The sequence below is a fragment of the Engystomops pustulosus genome, chromosome 1 (genome assembly GCF_040894005.1).
Source record: "Engystomops pustulosus chromosome 1, aEngPut4.maternal, whole genome shotgun sequence".
Classification (NCBI taxonomy): Eukaryota; Metazoa; Chordata; class Amphibia; order Anura; family Leptodactylidae; genus Engystomops; species Engystomops pustulosus.
In genome coordinates this window covers 60,480,482-60,494,308 of record NC_092411.1, presented here as the reverse complement: position 1 = coordinate 60,494,308, position 13,827 = coordinate 60,480,482, and the positions used below count along the sequence as shown (strand labels likewise).

Sequence of the window (13,827 nt, the reverse complement as noted above, 5' to 3'; positions counted from 1 at the left end):
ACCGGATTGTAAAATATCTGCTATGCCAACATTATATACGCCTCTGTGAAGCAGTTACGTTACTACACGAATAAGTATCCTGTGATTTACGGGGTGATTTTGCATGGAAATAATTCTGATTTAGGAAGCTCTTTGCCCTCTGTACACAATGTTCTTTATACTTTCTCGTTTCATGAGCCGAGTACCTCCCAGAACAGCCAGGCTTTAAGGGATTCCTGCTTTTAATTTCAGTGCTTTTCTCTTAATTAAAGAATTCCAATTTGGGAGATGGTAATGCCTTTACTTACGGTTATGGCTCTAATGAGCTTCTTTACTGTTATAATTAGAAATGAATTTTTGTACTTTGCTTCTGTCCAAGTGTCGTATAATTGTGCATTGGCACCATGCTCCCCTACGTAATATATTACTGTATATGCTGTTTGCCCATGTTTGTGCGACATTTTAATTGCTGAATTAAATTTTACACGTCTCATTATTTTGTCATCTGTAGTGGACACGATCCAGCGAGATGATTTCACATTAGCAAAACAATACAGGACATTGCGATGTTCCATATAGTGGTTTATGTGTCCATTGTGGTGAGTTTCATCTAAACACAGCACTTAGGAATTTATGAGCCCATGGTAAAATATTTATGCGACTGGCCAGACTTAAGTGATAAGCGTTTAACTCCAAAGACATCACAATGTCACGTCTTAATTATGAAAATATTGATTGAGGTGACACTGCAGTGACATCGGGGTTAATGTATACAGGACGCCCATGGTGATTGCAGAAATTATTGGATACCACAGAGAGAGATGTGCTGAGATACAGGTGGAATATTGATAATACCAGACATAACTGATATCCCTCATTATTAAAATTCCGAGCCATTGGAATAAACCCTGGGAGAACAGAGGTGGTACCAGGTCCTGAGCGTCTGGACGCACCATGGACGTGCTATAATGCTGTCTGATGAGCAGAGCTGGGTTTATTCCCCTTGGGACATAAGTGCGTATTACCACTACAACTACTGTAACCAAGCCCTGTACCAATGCTCTGAAATGAAATGAAATGTTTGGTTCCGTCCACATCACAGTAGTACCGTAGATCCCTATGCTTGGAGTGAATGTCATGAAAAGATTCTGGTAAATATGTAAAATGTATCCATAGATCTCTATTCATCTTATTTTATTTTTTTATCATTAGCTGTACATTTCAGTGTTCCTAGCCTAGGCCATGGTGTAGCTGCTATAATATGACCTGCCAAGAGCTGGTATCATCACTTACATGAAATAGGAGACTATTACTGAGAGTCACATCACATAAGAACCAGGTCTCATATGATTCTCAGATACACGTCAAGCGTTCTCTGTATGGAACATCTCAACCTGTCAATTTCTCATATGAAGGTATTCAGTCTGCATTGCCTGTAGTATGAGAGTAATGGGCTGCTAAAGGCAAAGAGACAGAAGGAACATCAGCTTTCAGTATGTGGATTGTGTAGATATGGCAATGGCAATAGTGACCTCCAGTGGCCATTACTATCACCTACAGCTCTACTAGACTGGTTAACAATATGTAAAATGAATACTTACAAATGAATGGCTAGGTATCAGCAGCTAACTACTATTCTTACTGTCTATGGAGATAATTTAATTGGTTTGGACTAATGCTAAGCTGCATTTTTAGCAAAATAATTTAGTTTTCTGCTTGTGAAAAACAGGCAGATACTTTTATCTTCTATCTCCTTCTATAGAGAGCTTCTATGTTTACTTCCAGTGGACAGAAATCTGACCATGGTCACACAGGTGCACGGCTCATTATATCATAGAGAATAATTAGAGCTGTGTGATATAACGAGCCGTGCACCTGTGTGACCATGGGCAGATTTCTGTCCACTGGAAGTAAACATAGAAACTTTTTATAAAATGACAGCAAGCAGAGATCTAGAAAACTGTAGGGAATTGATACAGAAAGTGTATTGGAAAGTTGTCTAACTTTTTATGATACAAACAATAACATTAATTTGTTGAAATGGAAATACCTCTTTAAATATAAAAAAAAATCTTTAACCCTATAATGACCAAAAGCCAAATTTACTACAATCTGTGGCCGCATACTAGCAAAGGTTATAGCTGAAATCTATGCCAGCCAGGGCCTGGTGTAGATTATATATACTCACCGGCCACTTTATTAGGTACACCATGCTAGTAACGGGTTGGACCCCCTTTTGCCTTCAGAACTGCCTCAATTCTTCGTGGCATAGATTCAACAAGGTGCTGGAAGCATTCCTCAGAGATTTTGGTCCATATTGACATGATGGCATCACACAGTTACCGCAGATTTGTCGGCTGCACATCCATGATGCGAATCTCCCGTTCCACCACATCTCAAAGATGCTCTATTGGATTGAGATCTGGTGACTGTGGAGGCCATTTGAGTACAGTGAATTCATTGTCATGTTCAAGAAACCAGTCTGAGATGATTCAAGCTTTATGACATGGCGCATTATCCTGCTGAAAGTAGCCATCAGATGTTGGGTACATTGTGGTCATAAAGGGATGGACATGGTCAGCAACAATACTCAGGTAGGCTTTGGCGTTGCAACGATGCTCAATTGGTACCAAGGGGCCCAAAGAGTGCCAAGAAAATATTCCTCACACCATGACACCACCACCACCAGCCTGAACCGTTGATACAAGGCAGGATGGATCCATGCTTTCATGTTGTTAACGCCAAATTCTGACCCTACCATTCGAATGTCGCAGCAGAAATCGAGACTCATCAGACCAGGCAACGTTTTTCCAATCTTCTACTGTCCAATTTCGATGAGCTTGTGCAAATTGTAGCCTCAGTTTCCTGTTCTTAGCTGAAAGGAGTGGCACCCGGTGTGGTCTTCTGCTGCTGTAGCCCATCTGCCTCAAAGTTCGACGTACTGTGCGTTCAGAGATGCTCTTCTGCCTACCTTGGTTGTAACGGGTGGCGATTTGAGTCACTGTTGCCTTTCTATCAGCTCGAACCAGTCTGCCCATTCTCCTCTGACCTCTGGCATCAACAAGACATTTCCGCCCACAGAACTGCCACTCACTGGATGTTTTTTCTTTTTCGGACCATTCTCTGTAAACCCTAGAGATGGTTGTGCGTGAAAATCCCAGTAGATCAGCAGTTTCTGAAATACTCAGACCAGCCCTTCTGGCACCAACAACCATGCCACGTACAAACCATTACGGGACCATGCCACTTACGGGACCATTTGTAATAATTGATGTTTAGTGGTTTCAGCGGTAAAGTCACTTCAGAAGCCCCTATTTTCTGTTTTATAGTGCCTAGAAAAATACTTATTGTGTTGTATTAAAGATGCAAATCTCATTTCAGATCCCATCAGGTTTATGGCTTTGTGAGATACAGAACCAGAGACGCTATTGTCATAGTTTGCAATGCAAACTGCAGATAAAGATTCAGTGCTGCCTATTATTTAACTGTTTCTAGGTATTATAGAACAGAAGATACAGGCTTTGAAGTGACACTTCTCCTGCAACCACTAAATTTGACTCATCTCGTGAAAATGGAATGAGAAGAGTCATATTTGCATTTATAATACAGGATTGCACAAAAAGAGGGGAGAGCCAAATGGGTGCGCTTGCAACCAGAAATGAAATAAAATCTTCAAATGTGATGGAATTCACACTATTTATTGATATAACATAAAAATCCGATGGTTACGCGTTTCGGGGAGACCCCTTCGTCAGACCAAAAGTGTGAACGCTGAGTTTGGGCGGTCAGCGGTGACCGCCCGAACTCAGCGTTCACACTTTTGGTCTAGGAGTTGCTTGGTTTACAATCAAGAAACCTCTTTCCCTCCGATTGGATTTATTTATTTACCGCTTACTAACAAGTGGTCATCAGGTGAGCACCCACCTTCTCACCTCAATCAATACTGACCTATCCCTACGTTATTACGCGAGGCGCCGTCCTCTTCCGTTGTTGTTTTTGTTTTTTTCTTCTATATTTGCATTTATAGTTCAGCAACATTTGGATGCCACCATATATACATGTCACTTTTATGGCCTTGATTCCAATGTACATTTATACAATGTTCATGATTTCTGATTGTCGTCTGGTATGAAACTTTTCCTTGTGTTCCACAACCTGGGACAACATTATTTTAACTGTTGTACACAATTGTTATTTAATAAAATCATTACTATTTATTCACTTATACTGTGTTTACTTAGTATTATTTGTTGGATTTGCATCGCCCCCTTGTGGAGAAGCACAATAGGTATTGCATCGTTTTAACCAACATACGGTATGGTATTTATTTGTACAGGGATAGATATAGTGGCACAAAGTCATTCATATGTCAAATTGCTATATTTCCCTGGTTTAATTTTGTATTTATTAAAGTACATTTTATACCCTACCTAAGGGGACTATAAGTTTAGTGAGGGAAAACCTTGAGACAGTTCCCTCAAAAAAGGATAGATACCTGCTGCCAGGTATTTTTTTGTATATGGTCCATATAACATATAAAATTATCACAGTGCCATTTTCAGAAACTGAGTCGAGCCAAATGAATAACAAGCTTCATATTGTGCTGCCAAATATGTTCTTGGAAAGAACTTACCGTGTTTCCTCTATTACACAGTGGTTACGGAATCCTGGCCCTCAGCATGAGAAGAGGACACTTTTTGGAGACATGGTGTGCTTCTTATTCATAACACCACTTGCCACCATCTCAGGATGGTTATGTCTGCGAGGAGCGGTGGATCACCTGCACTTCAGTAGCCGACTAGAAGCGGTCGGACTTATTGCACTCACTGTTGCACTCTTTACAATTTACCTCTTTTGGACACTTGTAAGTATTTAAAAATCTTCTAAAGTTTCTAATCCAAAACCTTGATTTCCGTAATCTAAGCTAAAATAGCCAAATATTAACTAATCCTAGATCCGTCCAATATGAGCGTTTCAGTGCGGTGCTGGATGACTCCAATGTTTAAAATTTTTCTTAAAAGCAGTCTATTTATACATTACATTAAAAACATCAGTGTAGAACAACACGTTTCGTGCTCGTACCAAGCGCTTCATCTGGTACCTGGAACCAGATGAAGCGCTTGGTATGAGCGCTAAATGCGTTGTTCTACACTAATGTTGAGGTCACACGCCTCTTAATTATACACAGGCCTGCGTAATTATGTAATGAGGGGGCCCTAGAGCTTCAGTGCTCCAGCCTGTGATCAGCCTCTTTATAAAACACTGTTTCTTAGTCTTATCAAGAAATCATCACCACGGATCGAACTCTTTATAGGAAATCTGCCATCAAAATCAAGTACGATACACCAGGGACTCCTACTCATAGATCAAGGCAATGTGACTATGGTTATGTTCATATATTTGTTATCCATGGCCTCCTTTCTGCTGAAAACAATTTTTTTTTATTATTGTAATGCGTCTGAGGGGCTACTCTAGACCCTCTGTCATCTGGCTTTACAGACTGTTACACAGTGAAACAGTCTATAAAGCCAGATCTTAGTGGGGCAGACTCATTAGTATCATTTTAAAAGTTGATTTTAGAAGGAAGTAGAGCATGAATAAAAATTACAAGAAGATTTTTACAGTCATGGTTCCATGGATCCATGAGTAAGTGTCCCTGGTTTATCATGATGGATTTTGATAGTAATTTTCTCTTAAGCTAAAACATGTTCTTTTAACTAAAATGCAAATGTACAACTCGGTGAGCACACTGTTTTCACTCCGAAGCCGCGGTCATTCGCACAGCTGCACTGGAAGCCGACCGCGACAAAAGGTGTTGGCGATCATACGCGAGTGTGCCCGAGAGCTCGGTGACGTCACCGGCTCTCCGGCACAACAGAATAATGCGCACGAAGGTGGATTGGAATATACTGCTAGAAACTATTTTTCCAGGAATACAGCGGTTTCTGCTTCTATTCAAGATATGGTCCGGCATCAGCTCATCCTGAGCTGTTGCAAGGTATTTGTGGGTTAGAAGGCTAATTTTAAAGTGGTAGGTTTCCTTTAAGAGCTCCAGGGAAAGGGGGGCAGTTTCCAAGGGCTCCTCCTGGCCCCTGGCTCTGGCTGTTATATGCCCCCCCTCCCCCTCCCCAATGCCTTGGAATATGCTCCCCGCTACTCTAGCTCTGGTGTGTTACAAGGACTTTGTGGGGTGCATAACAGTCCCAGCCTGGAGCCCTTGCGCTCCAGTTGTATGGGGTTAAAAGTAATTGTTTTAACTGTTGTTCCCATTTCAGCAAATGAATGTTATTGTTTGTATAGCGAAACGTTATACAAATCTCCAGTTCACTTTCTGTATCAATTCCTTATGGTTTTCTAAGGCCCCTTCCACACTAGCGAGTGTGATGCGATGAACTTGCATCACACTCGCAACCAGGGCCGGATTAAGGTTGGTGGGGGCCCCTGGGCGCAAAATCTGGTGGAGGCCCCCACTGAGTGCAGCGTGTATACACGTCCTCCTGCTCACTATCCACTAACCCCGCAGTAACACCGCTACATACACCCGCCTCACCCCCAGTAACACAGCTACATACAGCCGCCTCTTCCCCAGTAACACAGCTACATACAGCCGCCTCGCCCCCAGTAACACAGCTACATACAGCCGCCTCGCCCCCAGTAACACAGCTACATACAGCCGCCTCGCCCCCAGTAACACAGCTACATACAGCCGCCTCGCCCCAGTAACACAGCTACATACAGCCGCCTCTTCCCCAGTAACACAGCTACATACAGCCGCCTCGCCCCCAGTAACACAGCTACATACAGCCGCCTCGCCCCAGTAACACAGCTACATACAGCCGCCTCTTCCCCAGTAACACAGCTACATACAGCCGCCTCATCCCCAGTAACACAGCTACATACAGCCGCCTCGCCCCCAGTAACACAGCTACATACAGCCGCCTCGCCCCAGTAACACAGCTACATACAGCCACCTCATCCCTAATAACACAGCTACATACAGCCGCCTCGCCCCCAGTAACACAGCTACATACAGCCGCCTCACCCCCAGTAACACAGCTACATACAGCCGCCTCTTCCCCAGTAACACAGCTACATACAGCCGCCTCATCCCCAGTAACACAGCTACATACAGCCGCCTCGCCCCCAGTAACACAGCTACATACAGCCGCCTCGCCCCAGTAACACAGCTACATACAGCCACCTCATCCCTAATAACACAGCTACATACAGCCGCCTCGCCCCCAGTAACACAGCTACATACAGCCGCCTCACCCCCAGTAACACAGCTACATACAGCCGCCTCATCCCCAGTAACACCGCTACATACAGCCGCCTCGCCCCCAGTAACACCGCTATATACAGCTGCCTCGCCCCCAGTAACACAGCTACATACAGCCGCCCGACTCAAGGCATCAGGAAAATCCAAAGAAGACAGCGGGAGAGCAGCACTCCATGGTGATTAATGTTTATTCATACACCAGTGGCAATACAATACAAAGCATTGTATTGCCACTGGTGTATGAATAAACATTAATCACCACAAAGTGCTGATCTCCCGCTGTCTTCTTCAAACTCATAAAATATATACACACATAAAGTATATACACATCACACATACTGCATACACATCATATAATATATATAATATATATATATATATATATATATATATATATATATATATACAGAGGTCGCACTAACATTTTTCCAGAAGGGTAAAAATACTCCTCTCACCATTTTTGAGGAGTATTTTTACCCGAGGAGGAGTATGAAAATTTCGGTAATACACATAGCACACTCACAACTCACAGCACACACTCACGGCACACAACACAACACCGCACACACTCCCCACTCACAGCAGAGCACACACTCACACTGCACACACTCCCCTCTCACAGCACACACCACAACACCGCACACAACACACTCTGCACACACTCACAACACACACTCACACTGCACAGCACACACTACACTCACCCGGCACTGCTCTTAGGCCCCGTCGATCACAAACGCAGGCAGCTGCGGGCAGGTAGAGATGGAGCAGGACGGGGAGCAGCAGCTTCGTGGCCCACATGCAGTGGCGTAACTAGAAGAGGCTGGGCCCCATGACAAACTTCTGCATGGGGCCCAGCCTCTTCTAGTTACGCCACTGCATGTGGGCCACGAAGCTGCTGCTCCCCGTCCTGCTCCATCTCTACCTGCCTGCAGCTGCCTGCGTTTGTGATCGACGGGGCCTAAGAGCAGTGCCGGGTGAATGTAGTGTGTGCTGTGCAGTGTGAGTGTGTGTTGTGAGTGGAGTGTGTGCAGTGCTGTGACGTGTGCGCCGTGACAGCGGGCACACGGGACAGGAGGAGGGGGTGAGCGATGCTTACCCCCTCATACATACAGCATGTACACACATACAGTATATACAGACACGCTGCATACACAAAACAAATACGCATACGTACAGCATAAACACACACAGCATATTCATACACTCACAGTGCACACACACCCGCACACGCCATACACTCACACAGCATATTCATACACTCACAGTGCACACACACCCGCATACACCATACACTCACACAGCATATTCATACACTCACAGTGCACACACCATACACTCACACAGCATATTCATACACTCACAGTGCACACACACCCGCACACACCATACACTCACACAGCATATTCATACACTCACAGTGCACACACACCCGCACACGCCATACACTCACACAGCATATTCATACACTCACAGTGCACACACACCCGCACACACCATACACTCACACAGCATATTCATACACTCACAGTGCACACACACCCGCACACACCATACACTCACACAGCATATTCATACACTCACAGTGCACACACACACCCGCACACGCCATACACTCACACAGCATATTCATACTCACAGTGCACACACACACCCGCACACGCCATACACTCACACAGCATATTCATACACTCACAGTGCACACACACACCCGCACACGCCATACTCGCACAGCATATTCATACACACACCATACACTCACACAGCATATTCATACACTCACAGTGCACACACACCCGCACACGCCATACACTCACACAGCATATTCATACACTCACAGTGCACACACGCCATACACTCACACAGCATATTCATACACTCACAGTGCACACACGCCATACACTCACACAGCATATTCATACACTCACAGTGCACACACACCCGCCATACACTCACACAGCATATTCATACACTCACAGTGCACACACACCCGCCATACACTCACACAGCATATTCATACACTCACAGTGCACACACACCCGCCATACACTCACACAGCATATTCATACACTCACAGTGCACACACACCGTACACTCACAGTGCAACTGCACATACCATGCACAAACAGCCCATACTCTCACACAGCACATACACTCACAGGGTGCACACACACACCATATACACAACACAGCACACACACACACCACAGCACACATACAGACACAACACAGCACATGCACAACACATACACACAGCACATACATAGAGGGACTTACAGTCGGCTGTCTGTCGCATTCAGGCGCAGGAGCCGGGAAGCAGAGAAGCCGAGGGGAGCGGAGGAGCCAAGCAGCGGACGAGGGGGGAGGGCGTCAGGGGATAGCGGAGAGCGGGGGAAAGAGCGGCATCGGTGACAGCTCCGCCCCCCCTTCTGATGGGCCTGGTCTCAATGGCGACCGCGGACGGTACGCCACTGCCCACATGTCTCCCCTGGGGCGGGTGCTCTCACTCCGGCCCGCCCCCAGTCACGTGTCCCGCTGAACGGCCCGGCGCGCGCTGCGATCGCGCTACTGACATTTTCCTCTTTTGCAGTGCGCGCCGGGCCGTTCTGCCTGCGCGCTACAGGGAATAATTGCCAAGCGTAACTTTACGCATGGCAATTATTTTGGGGGGTAATGGCGCCTCATCACGCGTCTATGACGCGTGGTGAGGCGTTAATGCGACCTCTGTATATATATATATATATATATATATATATATATATATACACATACAGTATATACTGACCACATATACACATACATGCAGTATAAAAACACCATATACACACATGCTGCTTATACATACAGAATATACCCACATACAGCAAATACACACACATTCAGTATATACAGCATTTTCACACACACACACACACATTCAGTATACAGAGCATATATGCAAATATATGCATGAATAAATACAGTAAATGCATATATACACAGCATATACATATATAGACAGTAGATGCATATATACACAGTATATATATACATAGACAGTAGATGCATATATACACAGTATATACATACATAGACAGTAGATGCATATATACACAGTATATACATACATAGACAGTAGATGCATATATACACAGTATATACATATATAGACAGTAGATGCATATATACACAGTATATACATACATAGACAGTAGATGCATATATACACAGTATATACATATATAGACAGCAGATGCATATATACACAGTATATACATATATAGACAGCAGATGCATATATACACAGTATATACATATATAGACAGCAGATGCATATATACACAGTATATACATATATAGACAGCAGATGCATATATACACAGTATATACATACATAGACAGGAGATGCCTATATACACAGTATATACATATATAGACAGCAGATGCATATATACACAGTATATACATATATAGACAGTAGATGCATATATACACAGTATATACATACATAGACAGCAGATGCATATATACACAGTATATACATACATAGACAGCAGATGCATATATACACAGTATATACATATATAGACAGTAGATGCATATATACACAGTATATACATATATAGACAGTAGATGCATATATACACAGTATATACATATATAGACAGTAGATGCATATATACACAGTATATACAGATATAGACAGTAGATGCATATATACACAGTATATACATACATAGACAGTAGATGCATATATACACAGTATATACATATATAGACAGTAGATGCATATATACACATATACAAAGTATATACACATATAGACAGTAGATGCATATATACACATATACAAAGTATATATACATATAGACAGTAGATGCATATATACACATATACACAAAGTATATACACATATACACACAGTATATACACTGTATATACATATATACACAGAATATACACTGTATATACATATATACACAGAATATACATAATATATACACACAAATAAATACATATGTAAAGTATACTTACCCTTTTAGGGTCACCGGCAGTCGCGTCAGGCGGGTGTTCGGGGTGGTTCTTGTTCGACGGGGGGTGTTCTTCCGGTTGCTTGTTCGGACAGGAGGGGGGGCGGCTGCCTGTTTGGGCGGGGGTCGGCTGCTTGTTCGGGCAGGGGGGCTTGGGGGGGGGGGGGTAACGGAGGACGGCCACTTGTTCCAGGGGGAAGGGGGGGAGAGCGGAGGACGGACGCTTGCTCCCGGGGGAGGGGGGGTTTAGGCGGTGGATGGCCACTTGTTCCGGCGGGGGGGGGGGGGATTCGAGCCGGAGGATGGCCGGAGCGGAGAAGAGCGGAAGACGGCCGCTTGTTCCAGGGGGCGGTTGCGGAGGACGGCCGCTTGTTCCGCCGGGGGGGAGGAGCGGAGGACGAGCGCTTGTTTGGGGGGGGGGGGACGGAGGAAGCCCGCTTGTACCGCCGGGGGGGAGGAGCGGAGAACGGCCGCTTTTTCCGCCGGGGGGGGGGCGTGGGTGCGGAAGACGGCCGCTTGTTCCGCCGGGGGGAGGAGCGGAGGAGAGCGGAGGATGACCGCTTGTTTGGGGGGGGGGGGAGGACGGACGCTTCTTCAGGCGGGGGAGGAGGGAGCACGAGCGGGGTTGCGAGCGGGCGGGAAGGCCTGGCTATGCAGCGGGATGGGCGGGCAGGGAGGAGGGAACCTGTGCCGGGGGGCGGACGGCCGGGCCATGCACCTGAATTGTGGGCGGGGAGGCGGTAACTTGTGCCGGGGGGCGGACGGCTCGGCGATGCAGGGGGATATGCGGGGAGGCGGTCAACTGTGCCGGGGGCCGGGCGGACCGCTCAGGGAGGTGGCAGCTGAGGAGTCAGGGCTCGGGGGCGCAATCTGGTGGGGGCCCCCTGGGGGGGCAAGATGGTGGGGGCCCCGGGGCTCAAGCCCCGTGAGCCCCGCCTATAATCCGGCCCTGCTCGCAACGCAAGCTGCCGGGAACGCACGGCCCGAACGCTGCACCGCGGGAGTGAACTCAGCATGTCAGTTCACTCCCGCGGTGCAGCGTTCGGGCCATGCGTTCCCGGCAGCTTGCGTTGCGAGTGTGATGCGAGTTCATCGCATCACACTCGCTAGTGTGGAAGGGGCCTAAGTCTCTGCTTGCTGTCATTCTATATAAAGATTATATGTTTACTTACAGTGGAGAGAAATCTGACCATGGTCACTCAGATGTGCAGGTCGTCAGTATTATATAAAGTAATCAGAGCTGTGTGATATAACAAGCTGTGCACCTGTATGACCATGGTCAGATTTCTGTCCACTTGTAGTAAAAATAAAAGCTTTCTATAGAATAACAGCAAGCAGAGATCTAGAAAACTGTGAGGAATTGATACAGAAAGTATATTAGGAAATTGTATAACTTTTCATTATACAAACAATAACTTTCATTTGCTGAAATGGGAATACCCCTTTAAGTATAGGAGCAGTACTTCTGATAAACATATTACTATACTCTGGAGCTGCCGGGCAGCATGAATGCTTGATACCAGTCAAAATGACTGGTTGATTTCCTTTAAACTCATACTAGTAGTTAGTGAAAGAATATAGAAAAGGCTGTGGCAAAACAATAAAAACAAATTGGACTGTAAACTAACTTGGAGCTCTGGTACACAGTGACAAAACTTTACAGGAGCTCTGTACATTTTTAATTCAGCAATTTTTATAATCTTATGGACAGGGTAAATCTGATATAATTTATTTGGTACTTAGTCCATGAAACTTGCAATATATTGCTGTCCTCATTTCATGGACTGAATTACTTAAGGGACAGGACTCTAAGAAGGGGCTTGCATGGTGTATATCTATAAAGCTCGGAGTCCAGTCCGCAGGGAAGTTTCGGTTCATTAAATGCAACCAGCACACAGTCTGTGTTTAACACTGAACGCTTCATGTTAAACCAAAGTTTTTACTCTACAATAAATGAGCTGAAAATGTCCTAAATACCCCCTGAACATTACTCTGTAAGGGCAACGTTGGTTCCTGGTGAACATTTATTTAAAAACTAAAACTGAACAAGCATTGGATGTGATAAATAATTGTGAATCATTTTACCCTTTTTTTCTCCCCAGGTATCATTTAGATACCACTGTAGATTATACAATGAATGGCGTCGGACCAATCAGAGGGTTATTCTGGTTATCCCTAAATCGATCAATTTACCTTCCAATCAACAGTCATTGCTGGGACTTCACTCTCTCAAACGAAATTCAAAAGAGACTATAGTGTGACCAGAGACTGCCCGGGACTTGCAGCCACATGCACTGTAGCACTATCTCTCTTCTGTCACTTGGACTCCATTCAGAGACTGTTAACCCCTAACTTGGATATGTAACCCTCATTTCCTGGAGCAACACAACCAGTTTTCATTTAAGTGATGAATGCTGCAATGATGTATTTGCTAACTTGCCAAACCTGTTTGTATAGCCGGTGGCATCTTACATACACTTCTGTAATACAGCAGCCTTTAACCTTTTATTTTGTAATCTTATGACATTAAAGGTAAAAGTACATTTTTGTACTCCATTA

The 13,827-nt window shown here is 44.9% G+C and overlaps 1 protein-coding gene across 3 annotated transcripts in view; it reads left to right on the top strand.

Annotated features, from left to right (window-relative positions):
- Nucleotides 1-13,827, top strand: part of MARCHF3 (membrane associated ring-CH-type finger 3) — a 137,953-nt gene extending 124,126 nt beyond the window's left edge. For all 3 annotated transcript variants that reach the window (XM_072141581.1, XM_072141598.1, XM_072141591.1), the window contains exons 4-5: nucleotides 4,634-4,843; nucleotides 13,371-13,827. In XM_072141581.1, coding sequence (XP_071997682.1) covers nucleotides 4,634-4,843; nucleotides 13,371-13,529 — 369 coding nt within the window. In that variant the 3' untranslated portion in view covers nucleotides 13,530-13,827. The remainder of the gene's footprint in view (nucleotides 1-4,633; nucleotides 4,844-13,370) is intronic.